Here is a 26056-nt window from a genome sequence, read left to right as displayed (position 1 = left end):
ATGAAGAGCTTGTAGTCTTCTTGTAAGCCTGAAATTAAATAATTATAATATTAACAAATAATAAAATGAAAACTACGTGTACGTGTAAATCGTTTGAAAAATCAATCAGGCTTATGGCACAATGAATCACAGAAGACAAGATACTTTCACTGAAAGGGTTAAATATGGTCAAAAGGGGGGATGAACATAAACGCAGCATGTTTGATTGACAGATCCTCTTGGCCTAGTCAACAATAGAAATGGGCGTGGCTTGTGACGACGGGCGGCGCCCTGCCATGGAAGAGGGGGCGTGTTTTTAACCCATACGGCCGAATGAGGAAGCTTCTTGGGCCGCTTCGTCTTAAGGCTGGAGGATGACGCTGAAGGTTTACAGGTGCGGGTGGTGCTGCTGAGGGCGGGGCGGGGTTAAGGCTGCAAGGAGAGAGGGAGGAAGATAGCAAGAAAGCAGAGAGAGAGAGAGAGAGAGGAAAAAAAGACGGCGGGGATGTGTGTGTGTGTGCAATAATCGGCGCTGCAGGTACAGTTAGAGCCGGATATAGCTTTCCTAGCCGACCCAGTCCGCGGGAAGACCACCTCCCAAGCCCCCCGGAGACAGCCTCTCTCCCCCCGCGATGTCTGGCGGAGAGGTCCGTGTCCTCCGCCAGGAGGCTGGGCAGGAGAGCCCGAGGATGCCGGCCTGGAAGAGAGAGATCCTCGAGAGGAGGAAAGCGAAGGGCGGCGGGTCTGGAGCGGCAGCAGGTGCCGCGGAGGCTTGCCCCGGCGCGGGCGCACAGCGGGTTAACGGCGAGGTAACGGGGAACGGCAGCGGCCTCAAAAGGGACAACGGGACGGGCGGCGGGTCCAGTCGGAACTACACCATCACCACGGCCAACCAGCACTTCGCAGGCACGCGCGGCAGCCTCGCCTCCCCGGATCTGTCGCCGGTGCGGGCGAACAAAGAGCCCTGGACGGCCGCCGCCGACCCTCACGACGCGGCGGAGAGGACGGAGGGCGACGGGCCGGAGAGCCTGGTGCTGCACGACAGTTTAGGCCCGCTGCAGGAAAACCCGTTCATCAAACTGGAGAAGGAACGGAAGAGGCGGCAGGACCGAGAAAACGCCGCTCGTCCGGTCCAGCACATCCTGGAGCTGTACGGCAGCGTCCCCGGGATACGGACTATCCGCGCGGAGAATATTATTATCATAGAGTCGGATCCGGACTATTTCCCGGAAGCCAGCGGGATAAAAGCCGGGTCTAGATCGCAGCAAAATGGTGTCAGTACTTATAGCTCTCTTAACGACCTCTTGGACCGGAGAGGGAGCGCAGTGACCGAGATAAGAGCCAAGGAAGTGGTAATTTATGACACCACATTAAGTAAGAGCGAGGAGAACTTGAGCACTCTGGGTCGCCAAGACCATGACGGCCGGTCCTATGAGACAGGTGAGGGTCCAGGCAGGGTGAGTCGGATGCTGCAGAAGTTTGACAGCAACTACGGGAAGCTGCAGAAGAAGTCCCACAGCACCGAGAACCTCCTGGACCTGGAGTGCAGCTCCAGCAGCAGGCCAAGACTCCGGCCCAAGCCACAGCCAGATCTGGTGCCAAAGCACACGTTGCACCCTCAGCCAGGCTCACTGGTCTGCGACCTGGCGCCCAGCACCCAGCCGTCATCACCCGTCTTCCAGAGTCCCCCGTCTTCCAAACCAAAGCCACAGCCCACTGTCTCTGAGACAGACGGCCCCCACCGCTCCGCCGGGCCTCCCCAGTCAGTGTCTTCCTACCGCCAGCGTTTCGAGGGGAGCGGGGGCCGTGGCGTAGCTGTCGATCCCAGTGACGAGGCGGACAGGGGGCAGCCCAAGCCCACCAGAGAGAGAGACTGGGACAGCACTGAGGTGCCCCCCAAACCCAAGGTGCCATGCTCTCCAGAGACCCGCCGTGCCCGTGCCGAGTCCCCCACAAGCCCCGTCTCATTCAAGGCGTCGCACTCCTCGTCTGAGTTTGAGATCCGCCCCTCCCCCAAGCCAGACCTCTCTCTGATTCCAGATGGGGACGCCCAGGCCCGGGCCCTCGCTAACCTGCGCCTGCAGTCCCGCAACTCCTTCACTGTCATCCCCAAACGCCATCTCGCCGCCCCGTCTACGCCGGCCAGCCCAGCCCCCTCCGCCCCTGTCAAGTCTCCCCCCTCCCACAGAGCGGCAGAGGTGCCCACGCCAGGAGTGCCAACCTCCCCCACCCGTACGCACGCCCCAACCTCCTCAAAGAGGAACAGGGAGAAACTTCTGAAGGAGGAGGCGGAGAGGGCAGCGAGGCCGTCCAAGCCTGACCCGTCTCCTCCTGTTACCACGGCTCCCACGCCTCCTCCCGCCCCCACACCTTCACCCCCCTCTCCTGTTCTGACCCCAGCCCCCTCCTCTCCGCGCGCCCCGTCTCCCGTCCCCTCGACTTCTCCTGCCCCGTCTCCCGTCCCCTCAACCTCTCCTGTCCCATCTTCCCCATCCCCGTCTCCCACTCCAGAGCAACCTGCTGCGGAACAGCTGCCAGTAACCAACATAGACGACATTGAGGTGGAGCCCCCCCACTCTGTCCCAGTTCCAAGCCCTGTGGTCCAGAGGAGGAAGGGGAACACCTTCACTGTGGTGCCTAAACGCACCACAGTGAAGCCCGACTCACCTGAGCCCCCGCAGGACACCTCCAGCGAGGCCCAGCCCGGCTCGACGCCCCCGCAGGCCCCGTACGCCCAGCTGGGCTCTCTGCTGAAGAAACGCTACCCTGCTGTGGAGGAGATCGAGGTCATCGGTGGGTACCTGTCCCTCGGAAAGTCCTGCCTCTCCAAGACGGGCTCCACGGGCAAGAAGGTGAGACGCGATGACTAACCTGACTGTAGAGGTTATGACACAGGGTTCCCACGGGCATTGAATATCCTTAAGAGTGTGTGTGAACTGAGAAAAATAAATTTAAGCTTTTAAAGGTTTTTAAAAATTAGAATATAGCACTCAGACTCATCAATATGTCTGTCAACCTCTCTTTTTGAGGAAAACCCTGTGATGGAGATTTGTGTTGATATAGCCGCAGGTTTAAAATGAATGATTTCAGGATTTCTTCACTTGAAAAGATCATAAGTGGAAAAAAAGAGGCCTCTATGGTGTCTAATTTTGATTGTCATGTCTTTCCCCAAAACATGCCACTTTTGAGTCCTTTGAGACCAAACAAGACATTGAAAAGTGCTTGAATTTGATATCCCAAGTGTGTGTGTGGGAACCCTGATGACATTTTACATTCATACTTGACACACAAAACAGCAACTCATAATGAGTCCAGCCGTAGGACAAATTGAATTCCTCTGTTGTCATCGTTCAGTGAACATAGCCACGTCAGAGCCACAGCACCCAGACGACAGATGTAAGCAATATCACTGCGTCCCTAGACTCTAACGCATAACATGTGCCGAATTACCCCAGGGAAATTAGGCACAGACAAGTGTGATGCTGAGAAGTTAGAGTCAGACAGCAATATTTTTTCATGTCTGTGCGTTAACAGTGCACACATCTATGGCTAAACTGTACTTTTAACTAATCCGATGTCCTCTGTTATTTTAATGTGTGTTGGTGTGAGTGGGCCTGCTGCTTTAAATCTGCAGGTCCCATCACTTGACCTGCTCTTAGGCCACGATGCCTAAGTGGATTAAAGCCTGTGTTTACACAACCGCTTGGACGACATGCAGCGCTTTCGTGTGGATCGCGGTCCCACAAAAGCATGTTATTTCTCGCAGAGCGCTTTATTGGGTTAGGTGGCCCTCCAAGCCTATTGACTGAACAATCTCATCAAGCCTGTATTCAGTTCTCAGGATTTGGCCGGGCCGTCCCAGACACTTGTCCTGTGGCAGATGAAGAGGAGATCAGTTCTCGTTTCTGTTTTAGGTCAAAGATATTCCTAGTCCTAAATCATAAGTATAGGCTGGCAAGGTGTGTGTTTGGGCATCGCAGTTGTCTTATGACCTTATAGCCAGTGTTTGGTTAAGATCTTGTTCCAAAATCTGTCGTAAAGGATTAATTAAAAATCAGAAGATCTTTCATATTAATCTTGAGGAGCCTTCTCAGAGCTACTGCAGGATGCCATGAATCGTCCCACATGTCTAGCATTATTCTCAGCATGGTGTTGTCTGTATTGCTCTGGTATCAGTTGCACCTTTCTGTTGCAAGTTGTTAATCAAGAGACAACCATCGATTTCAGCCTGTGACAGACTTGACTGTGAATTTTACCTAACATGATACATTTCCTGGTGGCTCAGAAGGCACGTACCATGTAACCGCAACATCCTGGTTTTGAATCTGTTCTGGGACCTTTGTTGCATGTCATCCTTCTCTCTCCCTCCAGATCTTTCCTCTCTCTCTCTGTCTCTCTCTCTCTCTCTCTCTCTCTGCTGTACTCTTTCCCATGGCTAGTTTTAAACGCCATGCTCTCCCCGTTGAGCCGTACAGGACCGCACCTGTTCTGATGCTGTGCATGTTGCGCCTGTTGGCAGCCCTTCAATCTAGGCCAGTGTCTCAGCCTCCCAGACTTTGGCCTGCAGTCCTGCTTCTCTGGCCCGGCCCGCCATAATCCTCTGCTCTACAGGCATAATGCTACTGTCTCTCACTTCCAGGGCAGGAAACTCGCTAATGATTTTATCTTCTGGCAACAGTGACTAGGAAGTAACAGAACTCTCCAGCCACCTAGATTTTCAGTCGCATAGGACCCACATGTGACGGTTGGGTGGTTAAGTGTCAAAGACAAACCAGCCACAGTCCAAATGTACCTGTATTAGGCTGGTGATTGGTGTGAATATATCCCAGCCTGTGTGTGTGTGTGTGTGTGTGTGTGTGTACTTGTGCCCACAGAACACAAATGAGAGTGGCCGTGAGACATGAACAAGGACAAGGCCGTTTAAAAAAAAAACCAAAAAAACATTCATTGTTTTTGTCCTCATTGTCTGTACTTCATCATCTGCGCTATGTTTGGCCTTAACCAAATACCTTCTCCTTTTGTCTGTGTGTGTGTGTGTGTGTGTGTGTGTGTGTGCCTCTCTTCTTGGTCATCATCAAGGCTTGACATGGGCCAAGGTTTTTTTTTTTCTGGGCAGGGCTGTGCAAGCAATTACAAAGGCATCAAGGCTTGGCCTGGCCTGTATAATTTGTGTGGAATTTTGTTCAGTGCCGCTTCTGTGTGAGAGCAGGAGCCCAGAATGGCCTCCGCTCAGCGTTTTGGTTTGGGTGGTTTGTGAGCGCTCTTTTTCCACCCCAAACCATTTTTTTTTTTTACGAGGAACTAGGCTGGAGAAGAATGTTCCGGATGCACGGTTTTCTTACGCACATCGGGAGAGCAGAACTTGAGAACTTGGCCGTAGTGGATCATCATCACCCTCCTACTCCTAGCCTAGATGTTTCTTTTTTTTTTGCATGTTACATTTCCAAAAATATTTCTCTCTCTCCCCCTCCATTCTGTTGCAGCAAACTCTTATTTTGAGCTGTGTGAAAGTTGTAGACTTCAACCTTGTATGTGCGTAGGAGACTGTGTTGAATGTTGGACCATTTCCAGTTCACTGTCTCCTGTACTCTCCTCTTTATCATTCCACAAGCACCCCTCCTTTTTCTTCTTCTCCTCCTTCTTCTTCTTCTTCCCGCAGCGCACTACTTTATTCCTGTGTTGTGGTGGTTAATAAGGCCTGTCCCCCTGCTTCCCGCTTCTCCCTGTGATCTCCTCCTCTCTATTGGGGAAGGAATTGTAGAAGTGCTATGTAGGTCAAGTGCAGCTTCTTCTACCGCATCACTCTCGCATTTGCATAAAATCTAGTCGGGCATTTTCCAGTGAAATATATAGGCTAGGCTCGACTCAGTTTCCATTTGTACTTTTGATTGGATTGGGCTCTTCTTGATTTGGAGCAGGCGGAATTGGCATATTTTCTCCTGTGGTAGACGACGACTCCGCTCTTTGTTGAGTGGAGATGCAGCTGGCAGTGAGACATGGGAGGGGGTGGAGTGGTTTGTTTTTGAAGTCTCTCTCCTCTCTGTGACCGGTTATTATGGGAAAAGGGAGACGGACCCATGTGTTTTGTGAGCAGAACATCCAGAGACAGAAAGAGAACGAGAGGGAGAAACAGCTTTTGTGGCGCTCCCTGCCTTTTTTTTTTCCCTTGTTTGTTGTTTCTGTGTATTCGCGTAAGGGAGCCTAGATCCCACTCAGCTGACTAATTTCTTAATTGCTACAGCAAACTGTTGTGTAATTATGACTGTTCTGTTTGGCTAATGATTGGGTTTAGTGACGGGAATCATGTCTTCCATACTCAAAGTGATAACAAGTCAGATGTATGACTGTAATTCTAATGGAGTGGGGGTTGATACGTCAATCTGCTTAGTTCCCATTAACCCTAAATAGGTACAGAACTGTATTACAGTCAAGTAGTCTACTAAAAAAATAAACTAAAAAAATGCACTTTTTATTTGTTAGGGCCATCAAAACTTACTGTTCCTTCGCTGCTTTCTTGCAACTCTGTATTTTGTTTATTAGACTGACATTTCTATTGTTGCCTAGCACATCACCCAGCAATTAATCAACTAGTCACTCACTTCCCTAATGCATACCCTTGCTTGCAGAGAATCAGTTGACCTATCATTTGTCTCTCAGCATGGAGTGTGTGTGGGTGTGTGAGAGAGAGAGAGAGGGGGGGGGGGAGAGATGGGATGCTACAGTAGTACGCTACACACTTGTCTCCCAGTTATCGCCCATGATGTTATGTCATGATGTCAGCATAAGCCTTTTTTGTGTTCGTCCCTTGCTCACTTATGCAATTTTGGTAATTTGTGCACTAATATGAAGCATTAATAAACTTACTTTTTGCATTCAAGGTTCTTCCTATCTGCTTATTTGTTTATTTTACCTTCAGCCATGTCAACTATAACATGCTTAGATATCACTTTTTGTCATCAGACTGTAAAATGGTTGGAGTCTTTGTGATGCTTCGTAAGACATATGGAGAGAGACTGGTAGCACTCAGAAGGTCCTTGTGCATCTGTGGTCTGTGTTTACTGTATGTTCCTCCAGACCAGGTTATAGTTATTGATTAGCTGAGTGCCTCGTCACAGGTGCTGATGAGGATGAGAAAGGCTTACTGAGGGTTATGTCAGCAGGTTCACATTGACTGTTGTGTGTGCATGTGCATACATACACACATATTTCTGCATTGATAAACTTTTTGCATTCAAGGCACTTCCTATCTGTTCATGTGTTTATATTATCTTATATTATATAGCTATGTCAGCTATAACATACTTGGATATGACTGTTGTCAACAGACTGTAAAATGGTAAGGGTCTTTGTAATGCTTAGTGCCTCGTCACATGTGCTGATGAGGATGAGCGAGGCTTACTGCGGGTTGTGTCAGCAGGTTCACGTCGGCTGTTTGTTGTGTGTGTGCACGTGCCTACACACACGTTTCTGCTGTCTGTTAACTGAGATCGTCTTATAAATAGAACTAGCAGGTAGGATATGTGAATCTGCTGCAGTGATGTGTTTGTTTTGTCTTTGGTTTTATCTGTATTTATGGCCCCTGGTGCTCTGTAAAGGAAGTTTGTGGTGTGTGAAGTACTTTATAAATAAATCTGGCTTGGTATGACTTCTCTCCTCATTCTAGTCACAGCCAGAATCATGTTCTACAGCAGTGTGCACATTCCTGTAGCTCTGTGTATGGAAGTGAAGGACATTTGCTCCAGCGATGTTTTGAGTACCCCTGTTTCTTTTTTTTTATATTTGCGGCAGGCCTAAAATGTCACGCCACGCATAGGGCAGGTTAAAAATACCGATACGTGAACGGTTAAGAGCTTTCTCTAATGCAGGAAGGCCAAGGAAAGGGCACACTCCTACGTTTACATTGTGCGCCTGGGCTACAGGTGTGAAAGTCCATTGTGTTTAATTATTTACCACCCAGCAGCCATTCCCCATCTCTCCTCCCTTACACTTCCTGCAACCTACCACACCCCCATCCCCCCTTCTCTCTGTTTTCTTTTTAAAAGAATAGCGGGCCGTCCACTGCTCTTAGTATTTTTTTTTTTCCTTTATTGAGACAGTAGGAAGGCTGAGAGGGAGCGACAGGAGAAACGCTTCTGGTTTGGATAGCATAGACACATATAGTCCGATGAATCCTCATGTCTCCCAGATGTCGACTTTTCAGGAACTAAGTAAAAACAACCTTGTCTGTAGCTTGCTGACGATGCATTTTTTCTGTTTACCTAATTGGTTTCCAAAGGGTTTTGCAAGGCCAAGAGGTCGTAGAGTTTTCTCGGCCCTGTGGAGAAGCATGTAATCCCTCCAGAGAAGTGAAAACACGACTTGCTCAACACGACCGTCACCGCAAGGTTTTCACACGACAGCAGCGATATGGCTTTAGAGGAACGGATCTTAACCAACTCCCCCGACTCTGACCAAACCTTCTCTTCCTCATATATCTCACTTCTTTTGTCCTTCTTTGGTCCTGTCCTCAGCCGGCTTTCCTTGCTTTCCTCCTATGGCAAAACCTTTGGCATATACAATAATAAAAGCTGCCAATTACATCTGTTTATGACTGCTGTCTACTTTTTTGGGCTAGTCAGTTACTGTATTTTAATTGGCATTCACGAGTGAAGTCGTAATTTACATACCTAAGGTGCATGTCATTCAGTCTGCTGCTCAATTACAGCTCATTCCACTGTTGGACTTTATTGTGTCTTCTGTTTTCCCATGTCATGTTTATTGTGATTGTGAATAATGTTATATGACTCAGTGCAAACAAAGTTTCCCATTAGAGACAATAAAGTCTTAAACTTTAACTTGGTCTTGATTGTATGCACAAGCTTTCCGTTTTGAAGGTGTACTTGCGTCACAATCTCACCATCAACTTTGAACATTCACCATGACTTTGGCACATGGTCACAAGTTGTCATGCAAGAAAAGGGCTTGTTCTGCGTTTATTGGTGTTAGTGGCAGTGTAAAATAAGTTGTTGATAAGGGCCAAAGCTTCAGCAACTTGCTTTCTTTCTTATTTCCACCAAGTGGCTCTCTGTGGCTGCAGGGGTCTGTGCAAAACAGACTAGTGGACGTAGACACACACACACACACACACACACACACACACAGCATGCCAAATTTCCACATACACATGCGCACAAATACACACATGTAGGTTTCCCACACAGCCCAAGGCACATGTGCAACCCTGCAAAGTCAATGTAATTAGAATTCAGCCAGCAAAGCCCCACTATCATAGTCATGTTTAATTCAGTGTGTGTGTGTGTGTGTGTGTGTGTGTGTGTGTGTGTGTGTGCTTGTGTCTTTTAAAGTGCAAGAAAGAAAGACAAGCAGATGAAGAGATACGAGTCTATCTAAGAGCAGAGGATGATGGAGGGAATGTTGAGAGAGAGAGAGAGAGAGAGAGAGGGAGGGAGGGGGTTTTCAAAAGTTTATAAAAAGAACAGAGTGGGCGAGTGGAGAGAGCAGGTAGGAGCCACTGACTGTTAATACCAGCAGTGTCTTTCTCTCGGAAAATTAACACTAGTAGTCACCAGCCAAACGCTGATAAATTCTTCTTTTCTACCAACTGCTTTGATAGATAAACATTGTCTGAAGGGTCTTTTTCTAAATCAGTTAAATTTTGAAAACCCATCCAGACTGAAACACCCAGCTCTCTTGTCTGATTACAGTTGACAGGGTGAGAAATGGGGGCTTTGTTGTTGTTTTTTTTACGCTTTCGTACGCAATGCAAACGATATTCAAATACTCTTCATGGAACCAGTGTATGGAAACAGGCGTGCAGTCAAAACCTGCGTGGTTCATGAATGTATTTGCACTCAACAAGTCATCTAGGCCTGAGAGATGGAGCCTATGTAAATGTATTTTTTGTTTATTATAGTGTTGTGGGTTGCACTGTGCGTGTGTACAGTTTGTTCTCCTGTGAATCATTGATCTCCTTAATAATTTGTTTCCCTGTTTACTGTCTTTCCGCCATGTCTGTTTCTCTCCCTCTGTCTGTCTGTCTCTCCCTCTGTCTGTCTGTCTCTCTCTCTCTCTCTCTCTCTCTCTCTCTCTTTCTTTCTCTCTCTCTCTCTCTCTCTCTCTCTCTCTCTCTCTCTCTCTGTCTCTCTCCCTCTCTCTGTCTGTCTCTCTCTCTCTCGCTCTCTCTGTCACTCCACCTCCACTCTCCCGTTTCTCTCTGTCACATATCCATGGCGCCTGTCGCCAGGGCAACACAAGCCACGGCCATTCTATCCTGTCATTAGGATTCCAGGATAAGGAAGAGGGACATACACACACACACACATTCTTATGTCAGTGTTGATATACTTTCTGTAATTGATGGATAAGTGGTAGTTACACTGTACGTATATGTGTCCATTATTTTTTACGGTCTATACACACACATCGAATAGGTGCTGGGATATTTCAGCAACAGATAGATAAAGAGAGTAGAGCCAAAGATCCATGTAAGATCGAAACGTCTAGTGGAGATGTATGAATGAAGCTTCTAGTGTGTAGTTTCAGTAATTGCCTAAGCCAGTGTTTCTGTGGGTGGGGACCCAACATGTCTTGTTTCTCACAGGCCCTCTGATGTCCCCAAAAAATCCCCAAAAAGTCCCCAAAAATCTCTACTTTTAATCGTTCCCTTGTCTCTTATTCTTAGCTTATTTGTTGTTTTGCTTTTCTTGAAAGCTTATTTTTTAAATTTGTATAGAAATCAACTTACTCTGAGGTATAGATTTTAATTAGCCTGTTGTAATGTGTTAATTAGGATGGGGTTGAAGGTGTAACAGGGTATTACTCATTGTTTGGCTATTTGTAAGAGATAGATGAGGGGAAAAAGTGCATTGTTTCCTTAATGTATCTCTTCGCTCTCTCTCCCCCTCCCTCCTTCTCTCATCAGTTTCATATCACTCATATAATCCCACCCTGATAGCGTGGAGAGACTTTATTCTTTTACACACACACGCACACACACGCGCACATGTACACACAGCCACAAAGGGCATACTACTAGAGCAGTGACTCACACAGTCTTGAGGCACGTAGTGTAAATACAGATTTCACATTTTGCATTGCTTACCCACACAGCCGACCGTAACTGCAAGCAAAAGCCAACCACCTACATGTGTGACTGTGTTTGTTTTCCTCACAGTTACTCAGTGTGGTAACACTTGATCGTTAATAGTGTTAGCACTTCAAACATTTCCACTTCTCAGAGGAGCTCTCTCTTAGATCAAAGAGACGATTCGACCTCGTGTGTTAATGGTGAGAACTTTTTTTTTAGAAGTTGACTACAACTAGATGAGAGCAGCAGGGGTTTCCAGCAGGTATGATATGCCTCGGTTTGAGCTCGGGGGTTGGTTTGCCTCGGTTTTTGAGCTCATGTGTCCTTTGACATTTTGCTAAATTGTTTGGGTCATGGATGGCCTGGAGGTTTGCTAGCTGGGTTTGTAACTGGACGTTGCAGGATTGAATCCCCAGACCAAACTCTTATGTGTTAAGCTTTGTGTGACGTTTTCAGGCAGTCGCTAGTTAGGTGTGCCTTATTGTTGTTATTTGTTGATGCATCTGCAGCTGAGGACCACTGACATTATCACAATATCCATAGTCGCTGTAAAGAATGCCCTCTCAGGTATTATTGCTATAGCAACATAAGCTAATGCTAATAAAAGCTTGACTCCATTTCTGTTGGAAGAACCTCACTCTTATTTAGGTTGTGTGTTTTATTGATGATGTTTGCTTGTAATGTTGATACTGGTGATACAGGAATTTAAACCTATTATACTGGTGCAACTGTGCCAAGTCTTTCTGGAGAGGAGTGTCCGCTAAATTCTTACATTGTAAATATCTATAAAATGGAACGAGGGTTTTTAATGCGATGGAAAGAGTCTCCTAGATCCAAGTTAAATACCGACACTCACCCCTTTTTCCTCTTAAGTGAGGTTTCTACACAGGTACTCCAGTTTACCCAGTTATGCTAGTTTAATGGCACAATGGAGAGGCACATCAGGGTAAACCTGAAGCCGGCATGCTTTATTATCCCTTCTCCCCAGGTGCTAATGCAGCTATAGTTAAACTCCTTGGTAAGTTCAGTGTGTTCTAATATTATCTACCTGGCCGGAGATTAGCTCTAATCAGGCACCTGGTGAGCCTCCTCCAAGCCACCACGCACCTCAGTGAGAGAGAACTTTTTTTTGATTAAGAGTACTTGAAGATACAGTAAATTACTCACAGAAATTTAGCAGGAATTTGTTTTTTTGCCTCTATTTCACCAGAGGGGTCATAGGCTCTTCTGAAACACACACACACTCATATATGTGTAGGTGCACACCCACACCTATGTATGTGCACACACCGCTCCCCATGCCACCTGCCACTATTGGAGTAAATATAGAAACGCATTTGAAGAGATGCACACCCAGACACACCTACTCGCACGCTCACATGCTGCACCCACAGTTGTTAAAAGCCTTGCGTTATTGTATTGTAGTTCCACTGTAACACACCAACTTTCAAGTTCAACCCGATCAACACTGCCAGGAAAACCGCCCTCTGTGTGTGTGTTGTGTATTGTGTGTTGTGTGTGTGTGTGTGTGTGTGTGTGTCTGTTCAATAGGAACCACTTCTCACCAAACGAGGACACACCATACTGGGTGGCCTGGAAAAAATTCCTGGCACAGCTCCCATCTCTTTCCTATTGGCCGAGGCACATTCATGAAGACATAATCTCTCTCTCTCTCTCTCTCTCTCGCTCTCGCTCTCTCTCTCGCTCTCTCTCTTCTCATTTCTTTTCTCTGTCTTCTCCATTTCTCATTCTGCTTATCTCCACATAATCCTTCCAAAAAAAGGAGAACTGATGAAACTTGGTGAAAGACACTCGTAGAATAAATTTGAGCAGAAATAATATTTACTCAGCCCCTTGTCACCCCTGTCTTCAGCTGGTGCTGACTCCAGCACTGCAGATCCATCTCAACAAGTCATTTCATTTGGTATTCAGCCTCAAAACCTTTTTTTTTTTTCAAAGCAAGTGTAAAATCTGACAGTGAGGCTAGATGATTTCACTTGCTTTCAGAATATCTCAACTTGTTGCAACGATTTTCTTTTGCACATGTGACATTTAACTGAATCAACGGGTATTCTGCTATAGATATCTATAAAGAAGTGAAACTACATAAACCCATGTGCACACCTGTACACCTGCTTTAACATAGTAATATTCTGAGTAGAAGTTTATTTATATAGCACATTTCCTACACAGGGAAACTCAATGTGCTTCACATAAAGCCAAATTTGAAACAGTACAAGTTGTAGAAATACACATATATACATTCATGCATTGAAAAAAAACAACAGCAACAGAAGTGGCTCAAAGGCTTTAGAAAAGGAAAATTTTAAGTCGCCTTTTAAGACTGAATACAACATCAAATGACCTGCTAACATGAATATTTTTGTACTGTAGTAGGGCTGCACAGTCAACAAAATAAATGAGAAAATATACTGACAAAGCAGTATTGATTACTTCTGTTTTCAAACTGCAAGGCATTGCAATGTTTTCCTAAAGGTTTTGGAGATGGCCTTGTAAACAGGATATTCTCCGGCTGTACTGTCTGATACAAATCAAGTTGCGTGCCAGAGAAAATATTTCACATCTCACATCATTTTATTTCAAACTGTGGTGACATGGAGCATTAGCACCCCTCCCTTCCTGCTCACCCATACACACACGTACTGCGATACATATTCAGTAAAAAAAAAAAGAAACAATTATTTGTCACTTGTGTGTCACAGTGTGCTGTCTGAGCGCCCTGTTGTGAAGGAGAAAATCCCCAGCCGCCTGTCGGGCCGTCCCACAGCCTGAGGACAGGAGAGGAATCACTTCTGCCTCAGTAATGCAGGCTTTTATCACAGCTACCAGCCACCAGCCAGCGAGGGGAGATGAGGGGTGAGAGAGGGGGAAACCCCGGAGTATAAGCCTAAATACCAGCAGCAGGCGGGACTAGTGGATACAGAGCGTCCTGCAGTGTAAAGATCACAGTCCCATCACCCCAGCAGCAAACACATCCATCAATACTTCTGTCCTTGAGCAAGACGCTGCGCCCTTACCTATTCATTCACTGTAAGTCGGATAAGCACGTCAGCTGAATGCCTAAAGTGTAAAAGCAGAGGGAGAAGGGCGAGGGGGATGACTTCGGCCCGGAGTCTCATGCTGGAGGCCTCAGCCAGACAAAAGGAAAGCGAAAGACAGCCAAAAGAGGAAGCGAGCCCAGCGGCTAGTCTGATTTATTGATAAACTCTCATTTGGCACACCGAGTGGCTTCCTCTAAGACAGGATGCCGACTTAGCGGGGAAATGCTTTGTGGGTATAAAGTTTAGCACAGGAACCAAAAAGAGGAGGTTTCGGTGCTAAAAATAGACGACGCCTGAAACTGAAAGCCTTTTTGGTGTCTGGGAAACAGTGATACGGCATCTATCAATACAGAGGATTTGATGTATTATGCTATTGTGCTATTAAACTTGACTGGATGCTTATGTAGAAACTTAGTTGGATGTAAGGGGAAAAAAGGGAAGTGAGTGAGATGCAGATGTTTTGTTGAAAATCTAAGAATCTAAAGAAAAATCTAGATTTGTCTTGAAATAGCATCATCGTCGCTTGCTCAATTTGGTCACTGATGTTGGAAAGCCGTGGGTGTTACTTGGGATCATCTTTGAACATTTTCAAGTGAATTCGAGTGAATATCAAGGTGTAATGCTATTCTCTTCTCAAAGGAAAAAGCTGCTGCCAGGTTGTGTAAAAGAACCTTAAACTTGATCCCTAAACCTTTCCTTAATCGTCTCCTTACCCTTGACTGAGCTGTACAAAATCCCTTTTCTACCAGCTTTATCTTATAATATTGTCCTTTTGTGTTGCATAAAGTACCATTTAAGATTATTGAGACACTTATAGTAGAAACTTAAGATATTTGATGTAACTGGACATGAATAATTTGATTAAACTAAAAACAAAGACTGAACTACTTAACATGAAGTGATTGAGTAATTGGTTTAAATGCTACGTTTATGAAGCATCTTTGTGAATTTTGTGCTTAAGCTAATGAATCAGTCTGTGAACCTCCTCCTCCTTCTCTACACATGCACGTTTTGAATGCTAATGACATAAAAATGGCACCCAAAGTGACAACAAAATGAAGCAGCCCTCTAAATGACCTGTAATTACCTGATTAGGTGTAATTCTTTTATTGACCGTTATCAACACAAATCAGATATTAGCGACTATTAAATGGCATCTAGACGCTTATAAAGATTGAATAGAGACAAGTGAAGTAGTGGCATACAGGTTTTTGATTTTCCTCCTGAAATACTGTCCACTTTCTAACCTGATCTGTCACACCACATGAGAACAGCCTCGAACGCTGGCCTGTTCCAGCTGGCTTAAGAAGGGAAATGTGTGACTGAGCTGACACAATGCTGTGTCTGTGTGTTAATGTCTATTCCTCTGGTGGTGGTGGCCTATAGACCCTTGTCCTGAGCAGCCTCCGAGGCTTTGGCCAGTCAGACTATATGGGGGGTGGGGCGGGAAAGGATATAGGGTAGAGGCTGTGGCGGCCGTCTGGGATGGGAGGGGCTGGGCATTGAAAAACCAGTTCGGATGATTCAAATTTGACACCAGTTCAAAACACTACCTTTCCCCAATACCTTACTTGGTTAAATTAAAGTACATTTTAATGTGTGATAGAATAATTTGTGTACCATATGCTCCTCTAGGACTGAATCAGACCAGGTTCAGTTTATTTCCTCTAAAACGTTAGTTCCTCTTCCCTCTGGGCTGGCTTGTCACCATACATGTATGATCTTCAAAACTATATTTAGCGTTTGAATTTCACAATAATCTTGACACAGAATGAAAAGCTAAGACTTTATTTTTACTCACAAATGAGCCGCTGCGACTTCCGACTGAAAATGATAGCCTTGAAGCCTTTTGAAACCTTTCAACACACTCTGGTGCTCAGAACTTTGGTGGTTAAAATTGATACTAGTCCCAAAAATCGCTTGGATATCTGGATGTAGATCTTAGGGTTGGAAAGGTGATGGGAGTGCGTTTGGGACTCAGGTCCTGTACAAAGGTTCCTGGGGAGTCTGGAAAAGTGAGGAAAATAGTTTAGATAAGTTCCCAGGTCTTTAAAAGTTAAGGAATTTGACAACAAGTGTGGAAAAGTATGCAGAACCCGTGGCTCTGTCCTGAAACACATGACCACACATTTTAGACATTGTAGACTCACTGTCGTTTCGCATATCGTGATGTTTTGAAAGATAATGTTCAGCTATAAAGGGTTATGTCTTTGTTGCCCTGCCACTATCAGTCTACATCCCGTTAATCACAGAGGAAGATCTTCATTTCCAGTCATTAAGGTCTGGAACAAGTGTGGAATTTAGAAACGGGAATTAAGTGCAAACCCTGAGTGTTGAGACGGAGCTGCAGTGGCTGGCTTGTGGCCTTGTGATGGAGATTAGGGCAGATTTAGTGCAGAGCCTACAGAGTGGAGATGGAGCCAGGTACATAAGAGCCCCGATCCCGCCGTCAGCTGACTGGCCGCCTCTGGGAAGACAGAGACATGTGTGTGTCGTAGTTCATGTGTGTGTGTGTGTGTACCGCTTGTCACCTGCACTGAAACTCACAAGAAAATGTAAAACTTCTTGACTGATATTGACTTTCATGTTGTGTTGTTGGAACTCCATATGGTCAAAACACTGGTGTTTTTTGTATTTCATTACTTGTATTGTGAATAGCCATGGAGTTAGGGCTTTTTTTAAGTTTTGTCAGAGGCATTGCTTGGACTCCAACATGATTTATTGGCCCTTCAACAAAATGCTATGTATCAGTTTTGGGAAAAAATCATTACCTGACTTTGATTGCTCAGTTTCAACCATGCAGGTGATTAGAGTCTCTCAAATGTCACTATTTTGTCCGCAAGGAACCTGAGATAGCTAAAAACTTAAATGATATCCCATGAACTTTATTGTGGAAATCACTGTGTCACAGTAGGTGTCATGTTTTTTTCAAACGGTGGATGTCTCCTTTTAGAGCGAATCTCTTCAGTTGTCAGGTTAATGTGCTCACTCACGGTCAAAATCACAGAGGTCTCTGGTTGCAGAGTTGCCAGTCATGCTGGATTACATGGTGCAACAAAGTGGCAGGGCTTGTCTCACCCCATGGATCCATGTTCGCGGACCACTGAAGCGTTGCCAAATGGACAGCAAGCTCTGAGACGATCAATCACATTGCCAGAAGCTCTCCTGCGAGGACGCCACCTGCACCCCTCTTTTTTTTGCAAAGCTACATACAAAGAACAAGCAGTCACAGGCTGAGTAAACTGCAGTTGGCTTTCAACAAAGAATCCCAGTTAAAAGCTGAGATGAAGTTATGAGGCAGGGGGTTAGTGCCGGGCTAAAGTGGTGTAACAGCAGTGTGAGCAAAGGGTATAGATAAGGTATAGACTGCATTCTGTTTTCAGAGCAATAAGGAAGCAATAGTCAGTGTTAATGTTTGCCATGGTTATAAAATTCATAAAACCTGTTTGTAAATTTTGTCTGTGGCTGATGAGTTTGGATACTTTCTCAGCGACTTTGGCAAGCAAACATTCATCAGTTGGAGGTTATTTTCTTTAGTAAACAAAATTAACTTGGCTTGTAAAATAGTGAAAATGGCTGGTGGGTTTTTGAGGTGTGAACTGTGGCCGTTGCTTGATAGTTAATTTCGTGAAGATAGGAAAAAACTTTTTTTCTCTTCTGGCCACAGGGACTGCAGCATCTCAAAATTCAGCAACTTTTCTGTTTTACCAGCCAGCTCGATTTTTAGAATCAAATAAACGCTCCAAATTGTGGATGGCTATCTGCCAAACTTATCGACTGCAGCCAAGATTTACCAGCATTTGGCTGGTGGCTGGCGTTATTTTTCCCACCCTGGTGCCAGTCGAGTGGATGCAGACCAAACACATTAAAATAAAATACGGAGCCAGGGGAAATCCTAAGCGAGTTGGCTTCACCATGCATTTTACATGAAGGGAACAGGTTATGTCATTTACCCTCTGGTTGTAATTGTTTTGTTCATTTTCTCTTTCTCTCTCGGTCTGTGTCATTTTTTTCCAGTTCACTTGAAAGATTTACTGGAATGGTAGCAAAACAAATGAACGAATGCCGCCAAAGCAAAGCGGTTTAATAACACATTAAAGCAATATAGATAACTGATCAGGCTGCTAATTTTCCTCAAAACAATCCCTCTCTTTTTCAGCTCAAGATCTCGTTTAATGAGTCGAGCCTCCAGAGCACGTACGAGTATCCGTCAGAGAGCAGCGTGTGGGACAGCGGGGAGGAGGACGAGGAGGAGAGCGGGAAGCGAGACGGGAAGGTGGCGGACGAACAGCCCAGTATGGTGGGGCGGATCCACATCCCTCGACCCAGTTTCACCAGTTCCCCCACTCACACCACCAACAGCACTGGTGAGATGAACACAAACAAACGAGTGATGATGGAGGGGTGGCAGGCTCAGAATCTTAATCATTTGAATCCTTAACCCCTTGAACCCTGAGTTTCCCTTTTTAAATTTCCCCTTAAGTAGCTTCAAAGTTATAAAAAAAATACATTTCCACACTGTACAACAATGTTATATATTCTGTATCTGCTCATTCTAACACTTCATTGAAGCTATAGCTGCTTATACTGAGTGAAATATTCAAACCTAAGATGCCATTTTTTTTTATGGCTGGACTGTAGATTTTTTCAATAGAAAAATCTAGATGTCTTGTGCATCATTTTATACACATTTCCCTGTAATTCAGCATGACATATTTGGTATCTTTGGAAACCTTGGGATCTTGACTAGAATTTAAAATAAAGTTCTGTGGGTTTGAACAAAGCTTGGCTGCGCAATATGCGTTTGTAATGATAATCATCATAGGGTGCACCCCGTCCTATAAAATGGCCTCATATTCCTTGGTGGGTATTTGACCAACAGAGTAAATGTTTGCCCATACCATTACAGATCCACCACCATGTTTAAAAGTTGGCCCAAGAGACAGTGTGGCTTGAAGGCATTCTTTGGCTTTCTTCAAACTTAAACCTGTCCGGATTTAGAAAAGTGTAGAGGACGACTCATCAGACCATATTATTTATTTTCAACTGCTCGGGTTCCAGGTTTTGCACTCCTTTCAGCAGGTTTTGCATCTTAGAGCGTTGGCCATGGACACAAGCGCTTTCCAGTTGACACCCCAGCCAAAAATTACCAGCTTTGTGAAGCTCAGAACGTACCATTTATGTTGAGACTGTGTCACTGAAGTGTTGACTCAATTCTGTGGTAATATTGCAGGCCGTCATTTTGTGGATGTTTGGCAACTCGCTGTTACGTGTCAGTCTGCGTCGGTGCACTGTTCCTCTTTGCCAGAGCAGCTTGGCATATGTTGCCATGATTTTCGCGATTTTAGAGTTCCCCTTGCCACATGAAGTTCGCAGTTTGTGTGACTCATGCGCATGCAATTTGGGCACTGACTGTTTGGCTTCTTTGGAACTCTGTTAATTGCCACATGTTGCTTTGAAAACACACTTATAGAAGCGGCCATTTTCAGCCCTTTTTTTTTTTTTTTTTAAAGCTGACACTTACAGCTAACATGACTCGCATGTGTAGCTGCCTTTGTAATTGATTGTGATTTGGTTACTTTGAAGTTAAACTGTGTGGTGTTTGGATTATTTTGGCCACCCCCTATATATACACTTAAAACATTTTATAGATGTTCGCAACAGGATGTAGTGGGAAATATAGCAAGTGTCTGACAGTAGATTGGTCCATCCTACCACAAGAAATTTATACTAAAGAATTACTCAACAGGCTGAGATACATTACATAAATCTGTGAATGATTCCAGAGACTGAAAAGTGTCATGTATAAGGTCTGAAGTACACAAAGTTGTGCAGAAAATGGTCAAAATGAGAGGAAGAGAGACAGGATGGATTTGAAGGAGAGAAAACAAGATCAAAGAGATGGAGGGAAATTAATTGAACAGGCAAAATAAACTCTTTTCTCGTGGTAACGGGGTTAGATAAACAATTGTATTTAGTGCCCAGCACCTGAAAATGAAAATCCACATGAGATCAAGACATTGTTAGTAAAACTTCCATGAATGGAGCTCCAGGAGAGCAGGCTTCATCCTCTCATGCTGTGACCCAGTCCAGCATCTCACCCTGATGTCTATCAGTCAAACCAGGCAGGGCAGAAAAGGTATGTAAATAGGTTCAGTCTGACCTATTGGTAATCTGGGGAGACACCTACTGGTCAAATTGTGAACTACAATTAAGAAAATGTATGTGGGACTGAAAGGTCCAGTGCACTATGCAGTTTTTCACTCATAATATGTGCACCAACCGGGAAGAGATGAAGCCACACAGCTTTTTTAGACAATAAAGCTTCTATCTAATATTCATTACCAGATATGCATGCTCTTACACATTCTTGTGAGGAAAAATGAATGTTATGTCCCATTAGCATGTATGTGACATGTTATTTTTTTTCTTTTTTTTTTTTCTTTAGACCTATCCAATTACATTCCCAAGCACTCGGTGGATTTTAATGCCTGGCAGGAACACAAACTCGATGACCCAGTTTACCAGAGCGACGCCAATTCCCAACAAACACAGATGTCAGAGGAAGTCATGGTGAGAGAAAACTCTAACTCTAAAATAAGAATCACTTAAAGCTGCTGTAGCTACTTTAAGCTCAGGGGGAAAGAGATCCTTAGATAGAGATACATAGAAATAAATGTTATTCCCTAAAAGTTACCTCCTGCAGCTTTAAGTTATCAAATACAATATATGTACAGGAATTTGGTTTGATGACATTTGTTCATATATTCACAATGTACACAGTTTCACAGGGTGTTTTGCACTGTCTCCTCACAACTAGAAGGTCCTGGTTTCGATTCCCAGTCCTTTCTGTGTGCTGTTTGCATGTTTCTCCCTGTGTTTGTGTGGGTTTCCTCTTGTTTCCTCCCACATTTCAAAGACATGCAAGTCAGGTGGATTGGAGACTCCAAATTGCCCATAAGTATGGATGTGGGATTGAGTGATTGTCTATCTGTGCTTGCCCTGTGTTGGACTAGCAACCTGTCCAGGGTGTTTCCCTGCCTTCCCCCCAGTGCATTCCAGTGACCCTGAAAAAGGATTAAGCGGGTAGTGAAAATGGTAACACTTCATTTGGACAGTCCAATGTTGATACTCGGCTGTCAGGTGACAAAAACTAGATGTTCAACATAGTGTCATTTACCTATTTGCTGCTTCTCTACAGACTGGATAACCCAAACACTAACCTCATTTTTAAACCTAAACCCAACCCTAACCTGAATTTATTTCTAAGATTAACTCTAACCCAGACATTGATTATCAATAGTGTACTTTTCACACTATTATGAGAATCACCTGAAACTCAGTCAGCTTTTTAGTGACACATCATAGTCACTTGAATGAAGTTGAACATATGAATCAACACTGGACTGTCAAAATAAATTGTGACTGTGAAAATGAATGAATGACACAGTAGAAGCAGAACTGGTACAACACAATGGAACATACTGTATAATATATTTTATTTGCATTAAGTGAGGAAATGTGTTTCTTCCTTTTGCCTCAGTATTTAAACTTCGTCTCTCTCTCCCAGCTCACACCAGCAGACAGCTCCTCCCTCTCTGACTTCAGCAGCGAGCCTGCTCTTTACTTCTGATCTGTCCGGACCAAACCACTGTACAGTAGACCCAGCCAGTACCGCACCTACGGGACCAGACTGCCGTCAGAGCCCAGTGAGATCTGACAGAACTGGGCCTACAGTACTCCGACTCGACGCTGCGACCGGCTCTAAGCACACCTTCCTGATCTGGCAGGAAACACGATTACTTAATCTACCAGTCACATTAGCGGATGGATTCCAAAATTCACCAGCCATTCTCACTGTTTTACCAGTCTGATGCATTTTTTTTTAAATAGAAAGGACATCTCTGAATGATGGCTGATTACCTGCCACAGTATCGCTGCATGGCACCTATCAGCTGCAGTTAAAAATATCCCAGCATTTGGCTGGTGGCTGGTGTTAATTTGCCACCCTGCTCCTGACACTCCAGACATCAATCAGCGGTTACAAATCCAACGATTACCAATCCAAAAAGCAGCAGGACTGTCTTTCCCCGCACTATCCTGGGCAGTTGATCTGTCAGTCTCCCTACTTCCTCATCCCATTCACTGACTTGCTCATAGTCTTAACAAGTCTTAATAAGACATCTGACAGAATCAAATTGATTGTCAAATCCACACCCGCATCGTGAACCTCTCCAGGCTTAAGGATCCCCAGAGGAAGTTCTCTGGCTTCAGACAGTCTCGTCTCTCTCTCTCGATGTCTTTCTGTGTGTCTCCTCCCTCTTCAAGTCCGCATCTCCGCGCCCGCTTCAGGTTCGGGAGACGCTGAGCGGCGGAGACCGACTCGTGAAAGTGAGTGACCAAATTCCTTAAAGAACAGGAAGCCACCAGTGCCCATCTGTAGGTAACGCCATGGTGACAGAGTTCAGTGTTAGCATGGAAACATGTCATTCGGACGTTCTCCAAGTGTAGGCCCCGGAGGACCCGTCCGCTAAAGTAGATGGCAGACTCGTACACAAAAAAGACTCGATGGTGAAAGGGTGCCACAATTGTAGTTCTTTGTCTTGTTTTTGTACCTGCATGTTCTGATTTCAGCCGACAACTCAGTTGGTTCTCTTTTACTGTAATGCTTCTGTATGCCTTTTAGTTTTTGTATGTTTTTCTGGCAAACTATGCTGTATTCAAGCTGCTGGACTTTGTTAGAAGATAGAAAAATTCAGAGTCTAATGGCAAGCAAACTTCAACACAGTTCCCTTGTGATGGGAGGAGAAAAAACAAAGGACTTGGGAAGGATTTATGTAAATCATTAGCAAAGGACGATTTCTGATTAAATGCTTGAAAAGTGACCTTGGCCAATAATGTCTGTATGTCAATATTACTGATAACAAAATAATGCATACATGCAAAATATCCAATGCATACTGTGGAATGTTTCTGTATAATCCTTGTTATTCCCCTTGTTAACAATCAAGGTATCCGTATCACATTATTTGGCTATTTCACAAAAGCTATTAGGCCTCCTGACACCTTTCTCTGGCTTCTTACGAAAGGTTATCGTGCTCATTCCTGCTTGAAGTTGAAGTTTGCATGTCTGAGACCAGCTCATGTAAAAAACTTTTTTGTATGGGTAAATTGCTGGTATGGAAGGAACCGGCCCGGGCGCTCTCAGACGTAACGGCCCCTGACCTTTTTCCAGTCGGACCTCATGTACTTTCACATTCCACAGAGAAAACCGGTCCATTGAAGTAATGAAGGCAACATTGATTATGATCATTCATAATATGGCATGTTTGTGTGAGTGAATGCAAAATTGTGTGTGTTTGAAAGATTTAAGATTATGTAATCAAAAACATTTTTTTTTAAAGACGTTTTTATATACAAGACTGCACCAAGTTTCCAAAAGATTTTTTTTTACTCATAATGCCAATTAATTAAAGTGTTGCTACTATGGCCACTGCTCACGTTCATTCTTACCACTCCCAGATATACTCTTTGGCCAGTATTGATGTACAGTTTCAATATCCCACCGTGATATTTTCATGAGAATTATTTATTACTTAACATCTATCATTTTATTTTTATTTTCTCCAATCAAATGAAATTGGTTTAGGTTGCGTCGTGGAGATAGGATTGTGCTGTTAGGAGATTCTGTCTATATCAGACGGAATTAGAAATATTGGTTTCGTCTGGAGTCTCAATGTCAAATTTCTGTTTATTTTCACTTGCACTGTCATTGTTTTAACTTTGTTTTGCACCTCAAGAGAAGGAATAGAATATGTGATTGAGGAGATGTGCACTTGAAAGAACAAGAAGTCATGTTGAAGAGTTTTGTTGCAAAATAATACATCCGGTATCATAAAAGCGTGACTCCCTTTATTATACGATTGCTTGTACACAATAAGGTAGGAAAAGAGGTAACTTAAGTCCTTAGTTAAAATAACACTTTTATAGACTGCATACTCAGACTGGAGAAATACTGAATGATGAAATTAAGGTATTGTTTTTTGGGTTTTTTTATTTAAAATGAGTGAATATCATTTTGGAATATAATTCTTCAACTGTACATGATGAATGCACTGCCGATGAATGCCATGTCCATTTTCTACGTTTTTTGCCACAGCCTTGCATTGAAAATCTTACGATTGTTGGCCTTGTTGCCATGACCACAACAGAAGCCCACTGTAGTTTTTAACACAGGTCCAAGTTGTTGCTTTACCATCATCTTTGTCCTGAAATTACCCCCAAAATATTTCTGTGAATCTTTTTGCCAGAGGTGTGGACTTGAGTCACATGACTTGGACTCGGACACTTGGACTGGAGACTTCACTTGATGCATGAAGAGAATACTTTAGACTTGCAACTTGACTTTGACTTGTACTTTAATGATTTTAAAATGTTTCTAAAGTCTTGAGTCTCTTGTGTTTGTGTAAATGACTTGAAAGTTGTGAGATTTGTTCCACCAGACGACTGAATTTAAATTCTGTTTTCTGAATTTGTATGGAATGATTGAATTTATTGAAGTTGAAACTGATTATAGAAATCAAACTCATGATGTTCTTAACAAGTTTTTATCCTATTAAAACTATATTGTATTGAAAAGTCCTAGATATTTTGTTTTAAGATATTAAATTGGTAGAGTTAGAGACCTGACTTGGCATTAATGACATGGAAATCTAGATTTAGACTTGGGCCTTGACTTGAGACTTGTGGCTCAAGACGTGAGACTGACTTTGGACTCGAGCAAAGTTGACGTGGTCACACCTCTGTTTTTTGCCAATTGAGATGATTTGTCACCTAGGACAGTGGTTCTCAACGTGGGGTCCAGGGACCACCAGGGGTCCTTGAGGGGGTTCCAGGGGGTCCCCAGCAAATTGATGAAATGTTAAACTTAAGCATTATTTCAAGTATTATTTCATTAGTTAACACAATTAGAGAATGCAGAAGAATGACTATTTCACTGTTATCTCTATCGACAATACAGACAGTGAATTGTGGACAAAACCATATCTAACAATAAAAATATGCTCAGATTTGGGTCCGAGAGAAAAAATCTCATCAAATGCGGGTCCATGGCCCTAAAGTGCACAAAATTAGTGGTCCTTGATATAAAAAAGGTTGAGAATCACTGACCTAGGATATAATTTAAATTTTAAGTTGAATTTGGCCCCAAACAAGCCCCACTTGGACCTGCTGTGGATACGTGGCTATTGATCACAGGCTCATGGCGAGCCGACGGATCGATCCCGCAGAGCTCGTGCCAGCCACACCCATCTGTGATAACTGCTGCCTTGTACGACCAAATCCCCGAGGAAGTCATTAGCTCTTGGTGGAAATCTTTTGCTTTTTTTTTTTTTTTTTTTGATGGTCTCGGTCTTTCAGTGAAGCAAAGGACCAAAGAGGCAAGAGTTTAATGTCGGGATGTTCCAGTGATCGTATAACATGACACCAGCAAGAACTTTAATGATGGCCGTTGTTCGGACGTAGAGACGCACACGTGACTTCTGAAGTGTACACAGGGAGGTCACACAGGCCGCCCGCTCTCTGCCTTGGACCGCAGTACTTTCCTATCTGTCTATTCCTGTTGAAAAGTAAGCAGTTTGTGTTCTGTCATACTGTAGCAACTGTGGTAGAAGCTCCACCTTGTACTCTTTTTCTTCCTCGTCTGTAAATCTACATCGCAAAAAAAAAAAAAGATGTGCTTACTGTAAAGTTATTGTCAATGATTTGGGCAAAAAAGTGATGTCACACTTGTACAAATGAAAGCTCAATAAATAGAAGACTTGAATATGCGTGAATACTATGCATGTGTTAATTTCCATCCAAGTACACTTTGGCTGACATCGACGTCTCTTACCGTTTTCTATGAGATTTGATACCAAAGGAGTCTCAA

At 44.1% G+C, this 26056-nt stretch overlaps 1 protein-coding gene across 1 annotated transcript; it reads left to right on the top strand.

The window, feature by feature from the left end:
• Positions 1–430: 430 nt before the first annotated feature.
• tprn (taperin) lies at positions 431–25929 on the top strand. The gene is made up of 4 exons (XM_071534104.1): positions 431–2831; positions 18287–18494; positions 20576–20700; positions 21698–25929. Exons 1-4 carry the CDS (start codon positions 612–614, stop codon positions 21758–21760), a joined length of 2616 nt encoding a protein of 871 aa, XP_071390205.1. The 5' UTR covers positions 431–611; the 3' UTR covers positions 21761–25929.
• The last annotated feature ends 127 nt before the right edge of the window (positions 25930–26056 follow it).

This window comes from Centroberyx affinis, unplaced genomic scaffold (genome assembly GCF_046629955.1).
Source record: "Centroberyx affinis isolate AG114_WGS23_722 - 3 ecotype Tasmania unplaced genomic scaffold, CSIRO-AGI_Caff_v1 ptg002483l_1, whole genome shotgun sequence".
Classification (NCBI taxonomy): domain Eukaryota; kingdom Metazoa; phylum Chordata; class Actinopteri; order Beryciformes; family Berycidae; genus Centroberyx; species Centroberyx affinis.
The sequence above is the reverse complement of the archived record's forward strand: the minus strand, read 5'-3'. Positions and strand labels throughout refer to the sequence as shown.

Excerpts from the sequence above, each read along its gene's own strand:
- tprn (XM_071534104.1), top strand. The coding sequence starts at position 612 with ATGTCTGGCGGAGAGGTCCGTGTCCTCCGCCAGGAGGCTGGGCAGGAG. Across the intron at positions 18,495-20,575 it reads TCACACCACCAACAGCACTG|ACCTATCCAATTACATTCCC; the intron begins GTGAGATGAACA and ends TTTTTTCTTTAG. Across the intron at positions 20,701-21,697 it reads AGATGTCAGAGGAAGTCATG|CTCACACCAGCAGACAGCTC; the intron begins GTGAGAGAAAAC and ends TCTCTCTCCCAG.